The following is a 26,093-nucleotide window of genomic DNA, read 5'->3' on the forward strand; positions in this document are numbered from 1 at the left end:
GTGCAGTGGTGTTTGTGAGCAAAGCCGAAGAGTTTCGCGATGCGACAGCTGTCATAAATGTTGCGTACAAGCGAAATCATCGAGCATGCAACACTTGCACAAAAGCGAAAACCCGGACCCTACCGTGGTGAGCCGAATGCTGGACGACACATTTGAGTTCAATTCTCGAAAACTCAGGGGGTGGGAAACTCGGCTCACTGTGCCCGGCACAATTTTCTGCACCGTTCGGCAAATCTGGGCACCCTTCTCATCAGCATTTTTTTTTTCTTTTTTTTCTGATTGGATTTGACAATAATTGAAAGAACTGAAACTTCCCAAGTAACCACAAGGCACAAGCATTATAACATTGCACGTATTCTACTGCATATCAACACCATTGATGCAACATTGCTTTTATTCAACAAATTTCAACAGCTATCAAGCAATAAAGCATTAACCCTACATTACAAATGTATCAATGCACTAACATCAATTTATAAATTGTACTGCTGCATTAATATTACTTTATAAGTTGCTTCATTGCTTTATCGTCCTTTTTGCATTAATTTAACTGTAAAAGTGCCCTTTTCCACTTTTAAACTACTTTAATAGTAGGCTTACGGCAATGCAGCTGCATTATATATGCAATTGGGTTGTTTAGTGATGAAAAATTCACAGTTCTTTGTAGCTTGATCGAAAGAGCACATTTTTCTAAGTGTAACACGATTTTATTGCGCTTCAATATCTTAATTTTGATATAGTAAATTATTGAAAAAGATTTCATTACGTCGACTCAATGACATTTCAATTTACATAATGACAGCTCGTCCCGAAGTAAAATTTGCCGAGGGGTGATTCAAACGCGATTTCCATACTAAATTCAAACGTGTTTTAAAAATAGTTCCAGGGCACGGAAAATTATGAAACTTTGGATTCTGGCTCAGTTTGTAACGTAGAATCAGAATATGTCAAAAACAGGATACCCCTAAACAAGCCAATTATATAATGCTCCATGGTTACTTGGGTTTGTTGTTGTTATTCAGCAAATAAAAAAAAATAATGGTCGTGCGGCTCAACCAGCTTGTTTTATCCAGAATTTGATTTTGTTTGGTAAGTAATAAATGGAAAATGTATACGTTTTCGTTTGCGCACAGCTATTTATTAATTACTTTCCTTCCGGTACCAGCCCAGACAACCAGAAATCGCATGAAAGTTCACGTTACAACTCGTTTATTCATACTAATTAGGGCCTATTCACAAATTTCATAAGGGCCCATTCACAAATTTCATAACGCTGAAGGGGGTGGGTGGGTGTCCTAAAAATGTTACAGCTCATACAAAAATTTAAAAATATTCATACACAATGTGTCACAAGGGAATGGGTGGGTATCGAAAATTGCCATTTTTGGCGTTATGAAATTTGTGAACAAACCCATAGAATAATACGATCCGTGATGAAGATAGTAATTTTGATCACATAGTAGTAAAATTAACTGTTAGTTGTACTATTTTCTAGTTCATTTAACCATAGTAAATTGTGAACATGACTAGCCAGTAATTGTAATATTCAAGTAATTGTATACAATTTATACCCTGGGTATTTTCAACGACAACCATGCGATGTAAATTTAACTACTCAAACAACATTCGGCTTACAATGCAATTCATTTCAGTGCAGCTTTGCCTTGTGATTCCTCGGATAGGTATCAGATGTAGATTAAGGTTACGTTCTGGTGGGGATTCAAATTTCTGCTTTTTTCAGCCACTGGACTGAAAAATTGTATGAATGTGAATCGATGAATATATGATCGTTGAAAATGACTTACATACATATATGAATGCTATTGGTTGGAATGACCTGGTGAGGGTACTGGATATCACCAGCCAGGGAGTGATCGAGTCAGACGAAATGGTAGAGACCGTGACGTGTGGCTACTGATGCTTCTCAGCGGAGGTGATTTCTGGAGCTAAGCGTGGATTATTGTGGACACGATTATCAATTTGCATGCCAACTACTTGCTACAGCTGGCATGGTAATGGAGAAGTGGCTTGCTTTAAACATTCTATATTTGTATCCTTAAATTTACCATTGTGATTTTTGATTGTTTTAGGTACCTAAAAATAAATCTGTTGTTATACATACAATATGACTTTTACTAAGGATTTATTAACGAACTTTATTACGCTGAATATGGCCAATTTGGACAGCCACCCACCCACCTCCTCGTAACGTATAAATATTTAAAAAAAAAATGAACTGTAACATCAAGGACACCGACCAGCTCCCTTTAGGGTTATAAAGTTTGGGTATGGGCCCTAAAAACTTGAAAGCAAGATATATGTATTTAAGTCATTTTCAACGATCATAAATTCATCGATTCACATTCATACAATTTTTCAGTCCAGTGGCTGAAAAAAGCAGAAATTTGAATCCCCATCAGAATGTAACCTTAATCTACATCTGATATGTACCTATCCGAGGAATCACAAGGCAAAGCTGCACTTAAATGAATTGCATTGTAAGCCGAACGTTGTTTGAGTAGTTAAATTTACATCGCATGGTTGTCGTTGAAAATACCATAAAATCCAGGGGGTGGGAAACTCGGCTCATTGTGCCCGGCACATGGAGAAATCAGACTACCCAAAAAATAAGTTATTTTTACTCAAATTTGGGTAAACTGCATTTAGTTTTTACCCACGGTTGGGTTGTCTTGCCTCTCTCGCAACAGCAATGTTGTCAAAAACAGAGAGAGACGCACCGACCCAGCGTCGAAGTTCAATGGAATAAGCCAAATTTGGGTTCTTTAGAGTTAACCTAATGTTAAGTTATTTTAACCCATCACGGAGACTTCGAAAGCTAACGCTGGGTAGATTTTTTTGCACTGAGTTGTTTGTTTTGCCGCTGTTAAATGGAAACAAATTTATGATAGGTACAGTCAACTTTCGTTCGTTGCACTAAACCTGTAGCCCACTTAGTGAAAGACTTTCACTAATCGGGCTGAGTTTTGAGCTGTCAAATAACATAGAACAAAAGAAAAACAGAGCTACCAACATTGATAAATTGCATCTTATGTCAGAAATTGACGTTTGCCTTCGTTTTAGGTGGGTCCTAAAGCCCTGTCTCAATTTTATTACCAAACGCTTAAGTTTAGGGCAGAAACACATGTTTACTCAATTTTTAAATGATTTTCATTGGTTTAAGTACAAAAAACATTTGTTTTATGATTTTTGAGATTTTGTCACACCCAAGGTCACACCCCTTGGTTTAAACTCGAATTTTTGGTATATTTTGTTTTCCGTGTCCCTTCCGAAATGTCAGATAGGAACAACCCCAGTGATAAAACTATATGCCCTGTGGCATTTTTGTCGAAAAAGTGAATGTCAAACAAGATCACAAGTGTCAAGGTTGATATTTGGAACCATTTTTAAAATTGAAGTTAAAAAATGATATAGCCGTTATTTGAGCGGGAAAACTTGCTAAAGTAGTTGCAAGAACATGCTCTTTCGTATTATTGAATAAGAACGAGAATTCATTAAACATTTTAGGACCCAATTAAAACGTAGCTCACTTAAAGATAGTGCAACGTACGAAATTCGGTCTATGCATTTGTTTACATCGGGGGAGGACCAGTGCATAGGCCAGGGGAAGTGGTTCACCTAGAGTGAATTTCTGTCAGAGAAAAAGTAGATTTTGTATGAGATTTGACAGAAAAATGAATGACAAGTTCATCCACTTCTCCTGGCCTATGGACCGATGCACGAGTTCACTATTTGACGTTTGAGCGGTGCCGTGTTATTTACGTGACCATAGCAACGAGTGAATTCGGCACCGCTCAAACGTCAAATTAGTGAACTCGTGCATCGGTCCATGGATCTATGCACGAGTTCACTAATTTGACGTTTGAGCGGTGCCGAATTCACTCGTTGCCATGGTCACGTAAATAACACAGCACCGCTCAAACGTCAGATAGTGAACTCGTGCATCGGTCCATACACGAGGCTGTCATTTTCATAGAAGAACTGTCAAAGAGCTTCCCGATCAGCTGTTTTGGAACGTCATGTGAATGGACCGATGCACGAGTTCACTATTTGACGTTTTAGCGGTGTGTAGTATAGCGGTATCTTCGGATTGTTCACGGAATCTCGTAACTATTTACTCGCTTTGATAACGGCCCCGGTTTATTCGCGTGTCACTCCTCTTTTCTTCCATCTCACAACAACCCCTCTCTTCTCTTCCTTCCCATCCACCTCATCTCTTTCCTTAACCCTCCATGGCCCATTTTCTCCTCTAGCTAGATCCGTGCTCCCAGACCCTACAACCCCACCTTTACTTTCAGAACTTTAATATGGAACATAATCTTTGAATTTCGTTGGTTGTTGTCGCTCACGTTTGCGACCTGCAGGCTCTTCTTGCAGTTGGATGGTTTCCTGAGTTTCCTGCTCTTCGTCAGCCACGTTGTTTGATGTAGTTTGACCGGTTTCATTACTCTTTGCGCTTTCTCTTTCCTCGGGAACTTTCTTCAGGTGTGTTACATTTCGACGTAGCTCTTTCCCGGAAAGCCGGGAACGTACGAGTACATCCGCTCCAGTTTTGTTCACAACAAAGTACTCCTCTGGGGAATAATCTGCTTCCAACTTATGGTTTTTCTTCATCCGTTTAAGCAAAACTTTGTCACCTTCCCGTATTTCGCTATAAGCGGCCCGACGCTTCTTGTCGGAATAATTGGGTCCTAAAATTTGTAATGAAATCTTGTTTTTATTTAATAACACGAAAAAGCATGTTACTGTAATTATTTTAGCAATTTTTCCCGCTCAAATAATGGCTATATCATGTTTAAACTTTAATTTAAAAATTTGGTCCATAAATGAACCTTGACACTTTTGATCATGTTTGACGTTCGCTTAGTCGACAAAAACACCACAGGGGTTTTAGTTCGACCACTGGGGTTGTTCCTATCTGACATTTCGTAAGGGACACGGAAAACAAAATACACCCAAAATTTGAGTTTAAGCCAAAGGATGTGACAAAATCTAATAAAAATGTTTTTGGGCTTAAACCAACGGAAAAAAATAGAAAATTGAGTAAACATGTGTTTTTGGCCTAAACTTAAGTGTTTGGCACTAAAATTGGGACAGGGCTTTAGGACCCAATTCTTCCCCTTCTCTTTCTGGAGGCTATCGAAATCGCGTACTGCCTCGTCATCATATTGAGCCGGAACATAGGGAAGTCTTCCCCTAATTCGGCGTCCAAACATCAGTTTCGAAGGGGCTTCCCCGGTAGTTGCGTGATTCGTAGCGTGATATACGAGAAGGAACTCGTGCAACTCTTTACGCCAATCTTTACCGAGTTCTTGCGCAATACGAAGTCGCTTTAAAATTGAACGATTCTGCCGCTCAACTTGGCCGTTCATCTGTGGCCAATACGGGATTGTATTGACCAGCTGTATTCCGTATTCACTACAAAACATTCTGAACTCTGCACTGGCGAATTGAGGACCATTGTCTGCTTTAATCAGCGATGGTATACCGAACCTTCCAAACACTTGTCGTAAGCGGCTGATTGTCTCCGTTGAATCGATACAGCTCATTTCGCACACTTCAAGATACCTGCTGTAACAATCGACGATCACCAACAAGTTCTGACCCTCGGGAAGTGGTCCGAGATAATCAATAGCGATGTCTTCCCATGGTCCGGAAGGAAGTGTTCTACGAAGCATTGGCTCAGGGGCATCAGGTGCAGCAACCAAGATACATCCACGACAGCTTTTCACAAAGTTTTCTGTGTCAGCATCCAGTTTGGGCCACCAAACGACAGATCGAAGATACGATTTCATCATTCGCACCCCAGGGTGCCCGTCATGCGCTATGTTCAAAACTCGTTTCCTTAGTCCTGCGGGAACAACTATGCGGTCTCCACGCAGAAGGACTCCCCCTACATCACAGAGCTCTGAAGAAATAATACGATACACAGTTGGTAATTGTTCAATAGTATCCTCCTCAATACATTTCAAAATGTTCATGATTTCTGCGTCGTCTCGAGATTCATGAATTAATTCTTGCCAAGAGACTGCGACGGACTCTGCACTAACTGACGCTATATGCTGGACAACAAGCTCCTCAGCTGAGTCAAAAGGTTCAACGCTGGCACACGAAAGACGCGAAAGAGCGTCTGCAGCATTTTGGTCCCCTCGAATATGAACAATCGAGTAATTAAAGCATTGCAGTCTCAACACCCACCGTTCAATCCTCGAACATGGCCTTGATCGCGGAGTAAATAAGTATATAAGTGCCTTACAATCCGTAATCAAGTCAAATTTTCGACCCAAGAGATAAAATTGGAACTTTTCGACGGCCCATACTAGCCCCAACGCTTCTTTCTCTGTCTGACAGTATCTCTTTTCGGTCACTGTGAGTGATTTCGACGCAAAGCTAACCACTCTATCGACTCCTTGATTGTTCGTCTGTATCAGCATCGCCCCTAGTCCTGTAGGACTAGCATCAGAAATCACTGCTGTTCTGTCATGAGCATCGTAGAACCCGAGGATACGAACATCTGACATGGCCTGTTTGATAGCTTGAAAAGATGTTTCATGTTCTGGACCCCAAGAGAACTTAACTCCTTTCCTAGTCAACTCTCTCAAAGGTTCGTCCAGAGTGGCCAAATGGGGAATGTACCTATTAAGGTAGTTTGCCAAGCCCAAAAAACTACGGACTTCACTTTCATTTGTCGGTTGTCGAAAATCCATAATTGCCTTTACCTTTGTATCGGATGGAGCTATTCCAGACTCAGAAATCTTGTAGCCAAGAAATTCAAGTTCAGTCACTCTGAATCGGCATTTGTCCAAATTTAATTGTACTCCTCGCTCCTTGAGTTTAGCCATTACCTTCTCCAATCTAGCATCATGTTCCTCAAGCGTCTCTCCCTCTACAAAAATGTCATCGAGATACCAATGGGTACCTTCGCATCCGCAAAGTATTTCGTCGATAACCCTTTGAAAAATTTCCTGCGCCGTGATTAGGCCAAAGGGGAGTCTTTTGAACCTAAACAACCCCTTTTCTGTGATGAACGTTAGAATATCTCGAGACTCCACAGCAACCATGATTTGAAGAAAAGAATCCCTTATATCCAACTTACTCCAGACAACACCGTTCCCGATTCGTGCCAGTATGTGGTCTATGACCGGCATCGGGTGATGCTCCCGCAAGACGGATTGATTCACTCTACGAAGATCAACACACAACCGCAATCCTCCGTTTGCCTTAGCAACGACGACTAACGGGGAAACCCACGTAGTTGGGCCCGTTTTTAACTCGATAATATCCCTACTAAGCATTTCATCCAGCTTTCGATTAACTTCAGCTTCGAGAGGAATTGGCAACCTCCTTACAGGTTGAACGATGGGCTTAGCTTCTGGATCCATGTGAATGTGAATTTCTACATCCTTGATACAAGAGAACGGTTCGGACTTCTCTACACGGTTCAGGTTGGCACCAACTTGCAACACTTTCAACTGCTTTGCAGTAACATCTCCTAACAAGCATGTCTGTCCCTTTTCCACGACGTAGAATTGAGCGAGTGCTACCCGATCTTGGATTTTGATCTCTGCTGTGAACATTCCACGGACTGCAAGTGGACTAGTACTACCATACGAAAGAAAGGATCGATCAGATTCTTTAGTGGAATTAGTAACGCGTACACCAGCCAGTTTTAACGTCTCCCATGCTTCCAGTGTCACAAGGTTCGCATCCGCTCCTGAATCCACAAGCATCTCTAAAGACACGCCTCCTACATCGAATGTCAACATGTTGGTCAGATTACCGTTGAAGAAAGCATAGTAAACTTTTCCATCATCGGCATCATGTGTTTCATTTTGTTCCACCGCTCGAATCTTCTTACTCGGTGGTGAAGACGAAGTTCGTGTCTCAGAAGAGCGAGGCGATTTACAAGTAAAATCAAAGTGTCCCATTCGTCTACAGTTTCGACACTGTTTCCCCTTTGCTGGACAGATTTCAGACGACGCAATGTGACCCGATTTACCGCAATTGAAGCAAACAATGTTTACTGCTTGTCGTGTAGGCTGACGTCCTCGATAACGCCCCCTATCCGATCTGAAATTAGGCACCGGTGGACGTCTAAATCCCTGTGTTGAAAAATGCTTCACTTTATACACCTTGTCAGAAGCATAACCCTCAGTGGACTTCACTGCGAGATCTTGGATTTGAGAATCAACACCTTCCAAGCCAGAAGCAATCTCCTCGATCTCGTCTAATGTGCGATCTTTCAATAGCATTCGTCGCCGAAGTTCGATCGATTGGCAACCTTCTACAATAACATCGGTGATCATCATGTCAGTCAAAACCTGTCTCGTCACTTTAGGAAATTTGTCAAAACCGCAGAGGGCAGCTTGCTGTCTTAACCGAACCTAAGAGTTATAAATTGAATTTAATCATAATAACCAAACATGTTTGTTAAACTTCTGAGCTACCATATAGTGTGCAAACTTTTCTCCAGATTGTTGCTTCATTTGACGCAAACGATGTCTTTCCAGAATGTCCTGCTTCACAGGTTGGAAGTAATTGTCCAATGCCGCAACTGCCACGTCGTAATATCTCTTCTCAATAGCAACTAACGGGAATTTATTGCCATCGGGAAGGTTGGTGAATACTTTGTCCAATTGTGGTCCGCCCAGATATAGCAACTTAGCCCGCTTTTTGTACTGATCTGTGATATCGTGAGCATCAAAGTATCTTTCCAAACCACTTTTCCAATCATTCCATTCATGATGAAGCCTTGCCTTAGCGATATCCTCGCACCTAAACTGTGGCATGGGCCTTGTATCTTCCATCTGCAATTATCAATATAACAATACCAAACACCCATTGTTTAGATTTAACTGCCGAGCTCGAATTACATAGGAATTTGTTGTTAAAGTAGTTTTTATTTATATGTTTATAAATATGTATTTTTTTTTTCGGATAAAAATAAATAAATTTGAATATCAGTATATTGATCATCCCTCGTGATTCATATCGACCCACACGATACTTCCTAGTCATTTATCGTCCCTCACGATGTGACATTAGTTATCAATGTATTCACCCATCATTGGTAAGCAATCCTCATCGTCCCTCACGATGAAATATCGCCCCTCACGATATTATGTTATTGGTCGTCCCTCACGACATATTGTGTACTATCGACCCACACGATATTATTTTGACATCGCCCCTCACGATGGAATATTTATTTTCTATGTACACAATACCTCTAGAAATTCATCGCCCCTCACGATGAATCTCTGTAACCCGGTTAATCATCCTGAAAACAGAAACATATTGTCCCTCACAATATTTATAGTAATTCAATGTCCATCAACCATCGTAAACTACTTTCTTCTCCACTCCAGCCAGTCATTCACACAATGTAGCCACATTCGTCCCTCGCGAATGTTGATCAACCCTTTCGATCGCTACTTTTTATAATTTCAAATGTTTTTTTTTTTTAGTTTTCTCATTGTACATCTCGGTTGTTTTCCAGTTCAAACCCATCACTCCTTACACATTCTACAAAATATACATAAAAATTACATGATCCCGACCCTTGTTTATTTTTGTTTTATTCTTCTAGAAATCATCGACATCAATAGGTAACTTCACCCTATTAAGCAGATTTATAAACATGTCACTAACACTCGTACACATACAGACGTACGGCCGATAGCATACCAAGCAAATACAGAAACCACATGCTGTCTATGATTTTCGGACGACGCCATGTTTCCCACTTTGAAGCCAACCTCTGCACACTCTAAACATTTTTATTTTTCACTTTCCTAGGTCGATTTTCGATTAAAATACATACCCTGTGTTTTCCTTCGTCGCCAATTTGTAGTATAGCGGTATCTTCGGATTGTTCACGGAATCTCGTAACTATTTACTCGCTTTGATAACGGCCCCGGTTTATTCGCGTGTCACTCCTCTTTTCTTCCATCTCACAACAACCCCTCTCTTCTCTTCCTTCCCATCCACCTCATCTCTTTCCTTAACCCTCCATGGCCCATTTTCTCCTCTAGCTAGATCCGTGCTCCCAGACCCTACACGGTGCCGTGTTATTTATGTGACCATGGCAACAAGTGAATACGGCACCGCTCAAACGTCAAATTAGTGAACTCGCGCATCGGTCCATGGACCAATGCATGCGCTCACGATTTGACGTTTGAGCGGTGCCGTGTTATTTACGTGCCCATGGAAACAAGTGAATTCGGCACCGCTCAAAAGTCAAATAGTGAACTCGTGCATCGGTCCATAGGCCAGGGGAAGTGGTTCACCTAGAGTGAATTTATGTCAAAGAAAAAGTAGATTTTGTATGAGATTTGACAGAAAAATGAATGACAAGTTCTCCTGGCCTATTCGATCGCTCACTCTCGCACAGTCGGCATATGAACTAATTTACAATGACGTCACGCAGCTTCTTCCATCGGGAAGAACACCTTTTACTGCGGGCCGTGTTTACAAAATATGAACGATTTCGTTGTGCATTCATCCACTTCATGTTCATCCGGTGAACATTCGTCGTCCGGATGTTGGTCCGGATGTCATTTTATGTAAACACTGCCCGCATTTAGAGCAGAAAAGAGAAAGAAAGTCGAGGATAAAAGAAGACCGTGGATAAGTCCATTTCGGCACAATTTCAAGTGAGCCGAGTTCCCACCCCCTGCCGTGAGTGAATATTCCGCTTTGGCCAGACAACTTAGTGCACATCCTCATACCATGATCCCCTTCGGATTCACTCTGAAAATAATTTACACTAACTAGTTTAAAAGTCACACTAAATGACGTTTCGCCTGGTTGACCCCAAGTCTCGTTTAAGGGTCGGGTAATCGAGTCTAGTATAAGTTGAATATATAGGGAACCATGTCTAACTTAAATATATTTGTGTTTAGTTTAACAGATTTAGGGCTTCTGGATTTTTGACAACCTATCTAAAGTTGAAATAGGTAAGTAGCTTCCTATGAAAGACCAGTAAACGGACGGAACGGACACATTTATTTATTATGAAGAATCTACGTATCACAATGTTGAAAGAGTACATTCGCATATTTTAATCAATATCACTAAAATGTTCCGGTCAAGGTGCTTCAGGATCTCTTTCTGCCTTCCACTTCGCTCTTCTGCCGCTCAACATTTTGCACAATTGTCTCGGATTGTTGCCCGGAATATCTGCAACAATGATTCCTTGCCGTTCATCACTTCGGAAGTGTCTAGAACAAAAAACCAATCCATTGAAATCAAACAGATATGCTGGAATTTGTTCGGCCAAAACGCCTCTTACAAGTCGATGGCTTTAGAGCAACAAATATTGAGAATGACTTACCTTTTATTTTCCCATATCGTCTAGGAACAAATGATGTTTCAAATCCAACTTCTTGCGCGAGACACACACGTATTTTAGCCGCAAATAATTACAATTTCACCTCGACAAAATTGACACCAACAACGTGAAAAAAAAAACAATGATGGTGGTTAGCGGTGGGAGTTATACACTGGTCAAATTTCGCGGGTGCAAAACTTGCATAGTTTAACTTATTGGGTGATATGAATAAAAAACTTTGAACTTTACTACATGTAGCATCTACTCAACAACAAAATCCACAAAGTTTACTACACTTTTGGTATGAATAAAAAACTTTTCGAACATGTAGTGCTTACTACTTTCGAACATGAGCAGTGACTGAAGCTGCATGTTAAGAAATTTCCATTCAGAGTGCAGAGTGATTCTGCACGTAAAGAACAATCTATTCAGAGTGACGCCTAAGATTAATACAATCATGCATATGAAGAAAATGCATGGAATCTAATCGATTACGCGACAATTTGCACAAATCATGAAGGTGCTGTTATTTGACAAAATTTGTAGTGTAATTCTGGTATTCTCTTTATGTCTATGATTTTATGATGATGGTACATCAAAGCATTTTCTGGGTGGTTTTCGACCTTCGCCAACGCCAGTGATTGATGATTTTTTAAATACTAGCTTAACATCTATGAAGAGATCTTGAGATTACAGCTATCAAATTTGGAATTACATATTTTCTAGCACCAGTACTGAGATTCTGGTGAAATTGCGGTAGAATTTTGATGCTCCCCGTGTGTTTTCTTAACAGCATGTTGAATTCCGGAAGTTCTAAGTGTTTCTGCGATATTCTCGTTATTTTGGTGGGGTTTCTGATAGTGTCCTTGGAATGTCTAGAACTTAGAATGTCGAGATTTTTATGGGAATTGTAGTGATTCCATTGGTAGTCGTTAGAATTCAATGAAGATCTCCCCTAAAACACCAGGGTTTGAAATTATCAAAATTCTTGTCGATTTCACAAAAAATCCCATTGAAATCTATAAAATATTTACCGACATTCAAATCGTTTATATTAAAGCTTTGCTTTGAAATTCCAACGGAACTGGAGATCAACGGAATCTTATTAAAGGTTTTTACAATTATTACAAAGATTGATTTCCAGAATTACAAATATTCACACAATAATCCGCAGGAATCCAACCGCAATCTTATAGATTCTTACAGCAATACCGTCTCAAAGATACCCACAGAATTCCAAGAGATTAATATTCGGAATCCCATTCCCACCCCAATTCTAGAGTTTTTACCAGATACCTAATATTCCGCAATATTCCTAGAATGGTATTTAAACTTTCAGAATTACCATAAAAAATCCGACATCCCAATCGGAATCCCAAAGTTCCTACAGGAATTTCGGAATTCCAAAGGAAATCTGAGATGTCAGAATTTACACGAAAAATTCAGAATTACATTATAAATATGTGAATTCCTACCGACATCCTAAAATTCATAGAAAATAACATAATTATCGTAATGCCAGAATTCACACGGATATTACAAATTTCTACTGCCGGTAATCTTTTCGGAATCTCAGCATTGGCGGGGCGAATGTTTTCGTAACCTCAGAATTCCTAAACAAAACTCAAAATACCTTCCGAAATATCAAAACTCATATCGTTTTCTCATGATTTTTACTCAAAAGTAAATTATTCTATTCAATTCTGCAATTTCAAAGCATGTGTAGCAACCTCTGAAGCTAACTACCAGTAGCTTTGTAGTAAATGCTACCTTTATTCATAGCAATGCGTTGTTAGTAGTATGTTCGAAAGGTGTAGAAAGGAAAATGACACAAACATGTTCCACTCGTGTTCCACATATAGCGTTTACTACCGAGAATGTAGTAAACTCAACTTTACTACATTTTATTCATACGGCCCATTATGTGGGGAATGTATAACTTCAAAACTAGACTACGTGTGAACTTGAAGAATGGCAAAAAAGATTATCATTTAAACTATCGACGATTTGATCGGATTCTGAGTGTTCATTCGGTAGTTGGCCTGCCGGAAAATCATGCAGTGCAGCTCCCGCGTGTGATGATCATCATTGACTGATGATGACGAAATTCGAAACGTCAAAAAAGAAAAGCAACAAAAAAACGAGCAGCGCCTCTTCATCAGCCAGCAGTCGGAATTTCATGCTGATTCGTTTTTCTGGTTTTTCTCGCGAAAATTCAATCATTTTCCCATAATTCGTGCGTGAATGTCGTCGACAGACATCAGAAGTAGTGTGCCAAGTGTAAATTCAAGCTGAGCGGTGCATTTGTTGCAATTTTCACTTGATTGAAATGTAGTTCCTTCCTTTTGCCTACAACATTGTGGTGAAGATTGCGTGTGATTTTTGAACACTTTTTTTTATTGATCAGTACACTTTTGTCGAAATTTTCGTACTCATTTTACCGGAACATGGCCATGCGTAGGCCTCGCGTCAAGGTGGCCGCGAATCTTGCGATTCGGCGGCCAACGAAAGCGTCCGCAGCTGGTCCAAGTAAGGAATCGAAACCGGTGATCGCTCCGATCCAGCCCAAAGAAGACATCGAGGAACCGCAAGTGGCAAACGCAGAGGAAGATCTTCCACCATCGGAAATAGCGGAGATGAAACGACCTGCTTGTAAAGCAGAGCAAAAACCGGTCCCTGCTTCTTCCCCAGTAGCAGAGCAGTCAGCATTTAAATTTCCAAGTATGTTTATTACAGAGCTGGTAGCGAGAAGAGGCGCAAATATAGTACCATATAGTATTTAGGCATTACATTTAAAGTTCCCACCGAGATTTACATAGAAATTCGTTAAAGCATATCTAAGAATTTCTCCCGGATTCCTTCTACGACTCCTATCGAGAATTTCTTCAGCGATTTGTTCAATCTTCTTTTCTTCCCATGACCTTATGTAAAGTAAAACTAATAAATCCACGTATGATAAATGAATTACAATTTCAAAAATTTCTCCAAAGATTCGTTCATGAACACATCCAGGTTTCTAGCCGGTTGTCTTCTTCTTTTTGGCGCTACGTTCCAACTGGAACAGAATCTGCTTCTCAGGTTTGTGTTTTTATGTCTTAGGTTCTTATGAGCACATCCACAGTTATTAACTGAGAGCTTTCTTTGCCAATTGACCATTTTGCATGTGTATAACGTGTGGCAGGTACGAAGATACTCTATGCCCTGGTAGTTTGAGAAAAGTTCCTGGACTAAAAGATCCACGACCAGTAGAATTCGAACCCACCCCTCAGCTTAGTCTTGCTGTATAGCTGCGCGTTGTCCCGTAACGCGGGTAGAATACCTTTTCGAGGTGTGTTCGGGGTAAGATCTAACAAATTGTACTCTTGCTGTATCTGTTCTTGTGAATACTTATAAGTTACGGTCGGAAGAGTATAAGAGAGTAACAAGCCACTAAGACCCACCTATTTGTCCTAGATGATGAGGTGATGAGATGACGAAGTGGAAAAATGGCTCAATCAGCATCTGAGGTTGGTTCCAACGCATGAGACAATTGCTTACCAAGTTCAAGAGTTTATCTTTCGATATCTAGGAGGGAAACGATTCCGAATCAGTGGAGTAGCAGACCTCTTAACTTCTAAAATAAGCTTTTTGTTTCAAGGAATCTAAATGTCTCATGTGATGAAACATGTTCACAGTTTCAAAAAACGACTTTGAACCTTATAAGTAGAAGCAATAATTTGATACGCTAGAATACCGATGCATGGTCAAAATCAATATCATTCAACCAGCTTAGTGGCAGAACCTGATTAAGAGGCGCGCTATTGAGAGTTTAATGGTGACAAACTGTTTTCTCCAAAAGGTATAAATAGCGGTATCTTTTTCTAAAGAGGCTCTATGCAAAATGGTAAAGAATGATATTTGTATAAAAAACGACTACTTCATTATTTCTCAATAGTAATGGAGTAGAACGACATGCACTAAACAAAGGACACGGGTATACCACAAAAGATCAAAGAAAACTGGTCGCAGTGGTTCATCCCGAACAGAAACAGACATAGCTGCGCGTTTACTGCTACGGCTAGGCCCCAGCAGGCTTTAGATATTCTATAAATTCTATGATCGGCGAGAATTTCCAGGATTCAATCAAAATTTGTCCTGAGATTCTTTAGTCACTGTTTCTAGGAATTTCTCCAGAGATTCTTCCAAGATTTCACACAAATATTCCTCTACTAATACATGTGCAGAAGGGATTCCTTGAGAGTTCCTGGGAGAAATTGCTCGAATATTCGATCAGGAGAATCTTAAAAAATCCACCAAGAAGTTCAAGAATTTCTCTACAGTTTTCAATGTTTATTTTTCATGAACTTCTTCAAAAATATAACAAATACTTTTACTGAGTTAGTTAAAGACATTTCTCCGAGATGTTGAAAGGATTACACTATAAATTATTTTAGAAATTCCTCCTTAGATTTCTTCATCCAAGATTACTTCAGACGTTTTTCTTGATTCTTCCAGACATTTTTTCATGATTCTTCCAGCAGTCCCTTGCAATAAATCCATAATTTTATTACTTAAGAGATTCTTCCAGAGATTTTGCTAAAACTTTCTCGAAGAACTTTTCATGGAACAAGAATTCCGTCATGGGTTACCTACACTAAACGTTGCTCTGGAGAACACAAATTACCCTAAGAAATCGTTTAAGTATTCATCCTGGGATTCCTTTGGAAATCCTTGTAGTGATTATGCCAAGATACAGGCATTTCCATTGGAATTGGATATTCATACGAGAATTTCAGATTTTACTATTATTTTCTTCAATCATTCTATGTCTTCTATGTTGATTGGGAGATTCACAGATATTCTCTAGGAATTTTTACAACAGAAAATAGTTTATTGACTCTTCAAGGAATTTTCAGGGATGTTGAATGAAAGTTCTTCAGGGCTTCCTTCAAGAAATTGTTCAAGTATTCGCACAAAGATTTTTTTCTAGAAATACCGTCAGTTATTATTACAAAGGAAACCGCTTCAGGCATTTTCCATGATTTTTCACGGATTCACGCTCTTTGGGATTTTCTCTGAGTATTTCTTAGGGATTTTTTTTTAGAATTCCTACAGCAAATTTCTCAAAGATTGCATCAAGAATTTTGCTATTGTTATTATTATAGTGTTGTGGCAATATTTTTTATGGTGGTGATTCTGGAACCGTCTCACTGTACTACAGGTTCCAAGAATGTTTGGCCTTTTTTCGTTGGGAAACATCTTCTGGTCTTGGGACATCTGAAAATCCGTAGAAATCTTTGTCCTCATCGATTGACTCCCTCTTACGTTTTTTCATTGTGGTTGTTGGCAGTTGTACCACTGTCCGAATTCGTTTGGGTTCGTAAGCAGCCTTCAACTGTCGCCTGTGCGCATTCGTATTGTGCTTACCGACCAGAATCTGGAAAACTTTATCAGACATTCTTTTTATAAACACAGCTTCCAACCATCCTGGAAATTTGTTAACATTTTCGTAAATATCTTATCCCCTGTCACCAGCTTATTTAAATCATTCTGAGGACCATTAAAAACTGCTGAAGAAGAACCCGATACGTTCTTTAACACAGAACTTTCTGATTTTCGCTCGCCATCACTTAAAAAAACATTTGTAGGTTTTATGCGGATTGATCAAATCCAGCAACATTTTTGGTTTGTATGAGAGCATTTTTTCAGAAGGAAATATCCCTTCAAAATCAGAAATAAATTTAACTTGAAATCCATGTCTAAAGCTTTCGTTTTATTGTCAAGCAAAAACTTTTTCAATGCCTCTTTTGTATGCAATAACTTTAAAATTCCTTCTCTCAATGAGTAAGGAACTACTACAGTATGGCCCATAAAAAATGCGAAAATTGTTGGAACGTGAATATAGCATCTACAAGCGTTATTTTCATTGTTTTTGATAGTGAATGTTTTTTTTATTATTGTAGTATATTCTGACACCACTTCGCTATACAGGACAATTTTTGTAATATTTTTCTTACTGTCCTATATAATGTAATAAAGCAAATAAGTTCAAAGGTTTTGCCCGCCCAAAGCTAGAAACAGCGTTTGATTGTCGTATACTCTGGTGATAAACTTTCCACCTTCAAAAATCACACTTTATTGTTGAAAATTTTGGTTTGTTTGGTATCAGAGGATGGAGGAGTTCTTAGAGAACGTGTTTTTCATGATCACAATAAAATATATTGCTAGGGTCATAGTTTTGAGGGCATTTGCGTTTTATAGGTTTGATATGCCTTTATTTTTTTGTTAAAGTTGAATAAAAAATAAATACGGAGGCCTATAACAGATTTTTGAGGATAAAATTTGTTCCTTCGGTTAGAGACAACTTATATCAATACTAGAGCTAATAGGTTTCGAGCAAAACCGAGCCGCTTATCACACTTATATGAAGGTTCAATCAATGCTCTCCAAAATGAGTAGTTTTTTCGAAAATATGTTTAAGTTTTCAATTACCCAGGTATGAACCAATTCTATCGTTTGATATGGGCGTATGCTGGAGAAAAGGCCTGTGAAGAATCTCACGCCGTCGTTGATGTTTTAGAAGCTTTCATCACACAGATATTGAACTCGACGTCCGCATGATAAAATTTAAATGTATGCTTCCAATTTCTCTCTGGTAAAGCGAAAGTAACATATAAAAATCATGTCCAAAGCGAAAAATTGAGTCTAAATAGATTAAACAATACAAGTAATGAATAATATTAATGTTTCATTCACATTTTCTATGTAAAAACTATTATAAAACATGATATGAAGATTTTCGCATTTTTTATGGGCCATACTGTACCTTATCTTCAAGCTTCAACACGTTGTCAACCAATTCAAGTTTAAACATTTGGGCATGAAAATCTCTATATTGAGTAGGAACAACTTTAGGCCATCTAAAAGTAATGAAATTTATTATTTCAAACAAACACTTGTCTACTTGTGTTTCTTTTGAAAAATCATTTTAAAAAAATAGGCTTTTTATGTACCGTAACCTGCTCTAATTCCGTGTGTTGTCTAATACCGTGTATTTGGGAATTATGTGGATTTCTAGCATATTATATTATTTATTTTTCTAAATGGTTGTCACAAACGTTAGCACATTAAGTAGTATTTAGAAAGCCATGACAAACTTGAACTAAAGTTGCACACACAAACAAGCAAAAATAATGTTAGAATGTAATCACCTGGTGTCAATACACGGTATTAGGGCACGGTTGCTTATGTGTTCCAAATACCGTGTTTCAGTTATAATTCCAAAATGGCGAAGTGAAATATACATTTTATTTCCCGAATCAATCATGCAAACCTCAATACGTTCTTCGATACAAAAGTTTTATTTTTGATGCGCTTCGTTCGTTCAATTGAGAGATGTTTCAAAATGTGACTCAGCAGTCGGGATCAGATGCACGGTATTTGGAACACTGGTATGTTTAACAACATCAACTGTAACTATGGTTAAAATTTTCAAAATGGTTCAAATCATATTTTTTATGCAAAGTATATAAAACGGTCTACTATATAAAACATAAAAGACTTGAAAATAATCATACGTTATTTTTATCTGATCGATTGAAACTTGATTTTTTTTAACCTCACGGTAATAGAGCATGTCACGGTATTCCTGATCCAAACCTCCTGGTATTCTCTGATCCAGTGGAAATCTACTGCAAAAATCAGCATTCCCTAATTTACTTCCAGGGCGGTACTCAATTACAAAATCGTAAATAAAGAGTTCCATCACGTAACGTTGTAATCTAGTTACAAATATAGAATTTCGTCCATCCTTTCCAAAAATACCAATTAAAGATTTATGATCAGTAAATACTTTAAATTGCTGGCCAAACAGAAACTTATGGATTTTTTTATAACAAATACCAAAGCTAAAGCCTCTAAATATAATATTGGATACTTTTTTTTAGCGCCGTGGAAAGGAAAATGAGGTAAAACATATAGGACGTTCAACTCCATTTTCCGTTTGTGCTAATACTCCCTGTTGGCGAGCAGCCAACTCAGAATAAATACGATTTCCAAGTTTTTTAATAACGGCAAAGGTATATTAAAAACTTCCTATAAGTTATGAAATTCATTAGAGAAGTAGCATTATTATCTTGAATTTAACTTACGTTTAGTACTTTAATTCAGAACGAAAATTGTTGTTTCTACACTCTAGGCGAAACGAATGAAGGGATATCCTCTAAAGAGCCTTTAGGTTTTCTTAGCTATTCTTTTCAATGTGAATTCATTTGTCCTTACCGCTCTTTACAAGGTTCAAAGGCTAGAATGAGTTCTCCGGTAGCACATCAGCAAACGACGTACCCTGCATAACACACTGTATCGTATTGTTCAGGTATCAGAAGGCCGGCTCCAAAGGCACGTTCCCCACCAGTTGGGAGATTTGTGCCATCGTATTGTTACTTAATTGACAAAATTCTAACTAGTTAGTTTGTCTTACCGCAAATTGTAGATAAAACAATATAAATGAAGATTATAGCTTTCTAGATGCGACTTGTGATCTCATCTGAATATTTTTCTGTATTACAGGTTATCCTAAAAGAAATATGATTAGGACTCAAATTCGTGGCTGTTTATGACAAATTCACACAACCTTATTAAGTAAGCTGCTCCTAGTTTTGATACTAATAGCAAATAGCTAATATAAAAATAAGGATACACCGAGACTTTAAATTCTAAAGGACAGCAGCGAGGCATCAAATCACTCGATCTTTCTTCTATGGACCTATGCACAGGTTCACTATTTGACGTTTTAGCGGTGCCGTGTTATTCATGTGACCATGGTAACGAGTGAATTTGGTACCGCTCTAAAGTCAAATTAGTGAACTCGTGCATTGGTCCATGGTATGGGTGCCCTAGTGTAGATGTTGTTGTGAACCTTTTTTTTTCCTTCTAAGCAATGGGGGGATAATCTGCTCAACAGACTCCGGACCGAGGTCCGGGAGTGTGGGGTTGGGGACCATTTACTACGTACAAGCAGTAAACAGGACTACACCCCCGACCCACTAAACCATATCCATTGCCGCCAAACCCTTCGTCTCTCCGGGACCACCAAGAAGGCATTGCTTCGGAGAGGGGCTATTGCACATCGCATCCTCCAGGTTAGCTGCGTAGCCATGCAGCAACGAACATCGATGACACGCTTATGGGGGTCCACCAAGGTAGCATGCTGGCGCATTGCCAGCTTCCCGGGTGGTCCTCACCTCCCGTTGTCCGCTGAAGGCGGGCAGGGTCGACCACTAAGCCCGCGCCCAGCTGCACCGCAGGTATCAAGAACTGATACTGCGGGCTTCGCAATTTGACCTACTGAAGGCTCAGGCCCTATCAGCTAGCACCAGCTGGGATTGCTGACGAAGGGGCCTCCACCTGCCCCGAACAACCAGAGGCTCGTATCCACCCAGTAGGCCGGCGCCACGACAGCAGCGCTACCAGGATGTTCTCCCCGCGGCCACTTAATCGCTGTAAGGGTCGATTTCGACCGTAGGGCACCGGTATGACCTACGTAGCCGACTGCGAACCCTTGGACCACCTGTTGATTAGCGTCTGCACTAGTCACTCCTCGAGTCCACACGCCACCTCCTTTGGAGTTCCGAGACGATGTGGGTGATAGCCGATGAAACGGCATTCCAGCCAAACTCGTCTGCACACATCCTCTGGACCAAATTGTCCGGAGTCGTGTCCCGACCGCATGTGGCAAACATGCGGTCACGCATTGTGCGGAAACGCGGGCACACGAACAAAACGTGTTCCGCCGTTTCCTCTAAACCTGCACAAACTGGACGTTCGGGAGAACCCGCATGACCGAAACGGTGTAGATACTGTCTAAAGCATCCATGACCCGAAAGGACCTGTGTTAGGTGGAATGTTAGTTCCCCATGGCGCCTATTGACCCAGATATCTAACCTCGGAATCAACCTGTGAGTCCACACTCCCTTGGTGGAACTGTCCCACGCACGCTGCCATTTGACCATGGAGGCCAGTCTGGCAGTCCTGCGTATGCCTCTTGTGCCGCGCATTTCGAAGCACTCTATGTCTTCCATGATAAGGATACCAATAGGCATCATACCGGTGATGACACAAAGTGCATCGTGTGACACGGTACGGTACGCGCTCGCAACCCTCAGGCACATTAGCCTATAAGTACTCTCTAGCTTGCTACGGTAGCTATCGGTACTCAAAGCCGTGCCCCAAGCCGGGCCACCATACCTCAGTATGGACGAGGCGACACTGGCCAGAAGCTTACGCTTGCTGGCGTACACCGCAGAGCTATTGGACATCATCCGGGACAGTGCCACAATAGCTGTGGAGGCTCTCTTGCAGGCATAATCGACATGGCTACCGAAGGTAAGCTTGTCGTCGATCATCACCCCCAAGTGTTTGACGGAGCGCTTCGAAGTGATTGTGCAGTCGCCCACACTGATCACCGCTTGCTGCACCGACTTTCGGTTGTTGACAACAACAGCCTCAGTTTTGTGGTGAGCCAATTCCAGTTTCCTGGAGCTCATCCACTCCTCCACAATTGCGATCGAGTGGGCTGCAGTCAATTCCACTTCTTCGATCGATTCACCGTAGACCTCCAGCGTAATATCGTCGGCAAAGCCAACGATGACCACACCCGCCGGGAATTTTAATCTCAACACCTCGTCGTACATGACATTCCATAACACCGGACCCATGATGGAACCTTGCGGGAGTCCTGAGGTTATGTGAAAGCACTTCCGGCCCACCTCTGTGTCATAGACTAATACCCGATTCTGGAAGTAACTTCCGAGAATCTTGTACAGGTACTCGGGTATCCCCAGACGCAGGAGCGCATCAGCAATAGCCGCCCAACTGACACTATTAAATGCGTTCCTTACATCCAGGGTCACTACTGCGCAGTAGCGAATACCCCTCCTCTTACGCTGGAGTGCTATCTCAGCGGTTTTCTTAACCGTCAGAATAGCGTCTACGGTGGACCTCCCTTTCCGGAAGCCGAACTGGTTGCCTGAGAGACCAATTACACCCTCGGTGTACCTTGACAGTCTGTTGAGGATGATCTTCTCGAGCACTTTCCCCACCGTGTCAATCAAGCATATTGGTCTATACGCCGACGGGTCACCGGGTGGTTTCCCCGCCTTTGGCAATAGTACCAGACTCTGCCTCTTCCACGCATCTGGAAATACTCTCTCGTCCAGGCATATCTGCGTAGCAGATCTGAACATACCGAGAGCCTCCAAGATTGCGACTTTGAGGGCCAGGTTTGGAACTCCGTCCGGACCTGGTGCCTTCCCCGTGCTTAGGGATTTTGCAATCCCTACAAGTTCCTCATCGGTTACTCTATCCTCATCGCCAGACCCAATCCCCGGCTGTCCTACAAAAGGAGGCCATGGGCTAGGGTTGTGGCGCGGGAAGAGCCCTTCGATGATCCCCTCCAGCATCTGTGAAGATTGCTCCGTAGGAGCAATTGCACCTCTTGTCTTCGCTATAACGATCCTGTAGGCATCACCCCACGGGTTCGCGTTAGCACTCTGACAGAGTCCCTCGAAGCAGGCCTTTTTGCTTGCCCTTATCTCGGACTTCAGCGCGACTTTGGCAGCGGTGAACACCGCCCGTCGTTCTTCACGCTCCTGCTCGGTACGTGCTCGCTGCATCCGTCTCCTGGCCCGTAGGCAGGCACGGCGCAGGTTCGCAATAGCTTGAGTCCACCAGTACGTCGGTGGTATCCCATTCCTAGGGTGGACTTTTCTAGGCATGGTCGCATCGCATGCACGCGTAAGCACCGCTACCAGTTCGTCCCCGCTTAGGCCGAGTAGGTTACGCTCACGGCGGAGCCCTCCCTAAGTACTTCATCATTGAAGTACGATGTCTTCCACCTACCAGGGCTTTGCCTTTACCTAGCCGCTTCCTCAACCCGCTGTCTGCTGTTGTTGTAGTCGATACTGTAGCGAACCGCCAGGTGGTCGCTGTGAGTGTAGGCATCGTCTACCCTCCAGTTCGAACTACTCGTTAGGCCAGGACTACAAAAAGTAACGTCGATAATCGACTCCGCTCCATTACGGCTTAAGGTACTTTTGGTACCGACATTAGCCAGATCGACATCTAGCACGGCCAGTGCCTCTAGCAGGATTTGACCTCGCTGGTTCGTGTTACGGCTTCCCCATTCCACGGCCCAGGCATTGAAGTCACCCGCTATTACAACTGGCCTTCGCCCTGTCAGCGCGGTCGTCATACAGTCCAGCATCTGCGTGAACCGCTCGGTCGACCAACTCGGAGGCGCATAGCAGCTACAGAAGAGGACCCCGTTTACCTTGGCGATCACGAAGCCCTCGTAGGTAGTAGACACCAACTCCTGGACGGGGTATTTACCCGTCGTTCATATCGCCGCCATTTTTCCGGATCCATCCACGACCCAGTTGCCGTTGCCGACGGGTACTCGGTATGGGTCCGATATGATGGCGATATCCGTCCCCCACTTAGCAACTGCCTGATACAACAGTTGCTGAGTTGCGTCACAGTGGTTTAGGTTCAGCTGCGTTACCGGCACTGTGACTTTTCATTTATGGCTCTTCCCGGACTTCCCGGACTTCCCGGAACAAATCAAGCACTTGGGAGGGTTCTTGCAGCCTAGTGCCTTATGACCTTCCTCACCACAACGCCTACACAACTTGGTCCTATCAGGGCCTTTACAGCCCCAGGACTTGTGTCCTGGTTCCTTACACCTAAAGCAGATCATCGGTTGCTCATGTATGTTCAGTGAGCATACTGACCAACCAACCTTGATCTTACCTACCTTAGCGAACTTATTTGCGTCCGCCACAGGTAGGTGTACTAAGGCCACCTGAGTTCCTGCTGGACCTTTCCGTAGCTGAACGGCTCGAGGATCATTTCACCTGTACGAGTGCGTCTGACACTGCGTACGTCGGCTCCTAGATCTGCGAGCTTTGTGTCACTGCGCATCGCCTTCAGGACTTCCGAGTACTTGGACTCTTCCGTCTTAATGATGATCGCATCACCCTTTTCGCGCTTGGCACCTAACCTCCTACCTTTCTCTGGCCTGGTATCCCTGCGCTCCTGCACTTCCTACTTCTTTTTCTTCTTCTTTCGATCTACGGTTGTCCAGGTCTTTGAGTGGGCTACGTTTTAATTGGGCTCCCGTTAGTTGGGCTATAGCCCACCTAAAACGAAGGCAAGCGTCATTTTCTGACATAAGACGCAATTTATCAATGTTGGTAGCTCTGTTTTTCTTTTGTTCTATGTTATTTGACAGTTCGACACTCAGCCCGATTAGTGTAATGTCGTTTTTCTTTATTTGCACCGCCTGCACCGTTTTCCCACCGGTGTAGCAAAAGTTGCACCCAAACCGTTCTTTTATTCCGCAGGTAGCACACCGTTTCTACACCCGATTGCCACCGGTGCAGAAAATCCTACACCCTGATCGAGCTGGGTGTAGCAGGTAATGCACTCTTTTTACCAATACATATATGGTTCTTAACTGTCAGTGGCGTTCTTGTTTTGGTCCTTTTGGCAGATTTTGTTGATTTGTTTCGGAATTGTTTTTTTTTTATTCAGTAAAAGAAGAAATATTCTAAGCATTTATTAATGCTACAATAAATACAGGCTTATAAGAATAATAAAGGATACTGAGTATGTTTCATCAGCTTATATTAAAAAAGGAATTCTCTCAGATGTTTGGATTGCATGTATACCAGTAAGTACTATATTAAAAACACTTGAGTTCAGTCAAATTTTCCGAAATTTGCTCATGGATGCATATTTTTAAAAATATTGACGAGTGATCGATATTGCTTTTCCATTAGAATTCTATTCTAATGCAATGATTGATTTCCGTTGCCCTCTTCGCCTTATTACAAAAAAAAAAGATTCACCTTTTACATCGTGAGCTAGAAATATTGCGGAAGTATGAGTTTTGGCGAAATTATTAGCCCGAAAGATTGGATGAAATTAAACAAATTCTTAGTATTGAAATATGCAAATTCTGAATTTTAAACATATATTATTCAATTACGAAACATGATACCATGATATCAATTCTCAGGAAAAATAAATTAATGTACATATACCAAACATTTATTTAAACATTTTATATTCAGCCAGTGCTGTAAACACCATTAACAAACTATACAAAACACGAACGAATCTTCTAATGGTTCCGAATCCCTTACAGCAAATTAAGAATAACAGAAACAGCTGTTCTATCTGTTTGAAGAATGACATTTTGTTTTGATTGACGCCTTCACTAATACTATCATACGCTGTCAAAATATTGCACCGAAACCGTTCTATTTTCCGGTGTCAATTGTTACACTCGCGCGGTGCACCGTCGGGAATAATCGAAAACGACATAAGTCTTTCACTAAGTGGGCTACAGGCTTAGTGCAACGAACGAAAGTTGACTGTACTCGAAGTTTCAGTGTCGTGAGATGCGCCGACCGAGGGGTCGTAACTAGAGTTACATATTTCTCAGGAGCACATAAATGTACTGACGAGCCTCCAACCAAACCGTCTCTCAGCTCATCGGAATCGTAGTGTGCTGCGCTAGACGAAGGCTCACGAAAATTCTTAAAGCGCGCGCTAGGTGATGTGCTCTCGGGGAGACTCGTCTCATGCGCTGCTCGGCGCTACTGCTCACCATCGTAGAAAACTTTTGTAATGACTTCAATTATTGCGCTGAGTTTTAAACAGCACATATGACGGAGCGCATGAGACCGCAGTGAGACACATC

General features: G+C 41.4%; 2 protein-coding genes and 1 long non-coding RNA gene across 4 annotated transcripts in view; 1 reads left to right on the forward strand and 2 right to left on the reverse strand.

Annotated features, from left to right (window-relative positions):
• The window catches only part of LOC5571158 (myb-like protein AA), a 101,712-nt gene extending 91,714 nt beyond the window's left edge, over positions 1 to 9,998 (reverse strand). Inside the window, exon 1 of the mRNA XM_021844617.1 lies at positions 9,842 to 9,998. The gene's annotated coding sequence lies outside the window, so the exon portion shown is untranslated. The remainder of the gene's footprint in view (positions 1 to 9,841) is intronic.
• Positions 9,999 to 10,985: 987 nt separating this feature from the next.
• Positions 10,986 to 11,599, reverse strand: LOC110675595. The gene is made up of 2 exons (XR_002499639.1): positions 11,354 to 11,599; positions 10,986 to 11,240 (listed from the first exon to the last, which is right to left on the reverse strand). It is a non-coding gene; the product is annotated as an uncharacterized LOC110675595 (long non-coding RNA).
• Positions 11,600 to 13,240: 1,641 nt separating this feature from the next.
• LOC5568634 (transcription factor TFIIIB component B'' homolog) overlaps positions 13,241 to 26,093 on the forward strand; it is a 33,820-nt gene continuing 20,967 nt past the window's right edge. Inside the window, exon 1 of one of the 2 annotated variants that reach the window (XM_021844618.1) lies at positions 13,241 to 14,071. In XM_021844618.1, the coding sequence (XP_021700310.1) occupies positions 13,798 to 14,071 (274 nt within the window). In that variant the 5' untranslated portion in view covers positions 13,241 to 13,797. Of the gene's footprint in view, positions 14,072 to 24,618; positions 24,804 to 26,093 lie in introns of those variants that run through there. The other variant, XM_021844619.1, reaches the window with a different exon arrangement.

The sequence above is a fragment of the Aedes aegypti genome, chromosome 2 (assembly GCF_002204515.2).
Source record: "Aedes aegypti strain LVP_AGWG chromosome 2, AaegL5.0 Primary Assembly, whole genome shotgun sequence".
In the NCBI taxonomy this organism is placed as follows: Eukaryota; Metazoa; Arthropoda; class Insecta; order Diptera; family Culicidae; genus Aedes; species Aedes aegypti.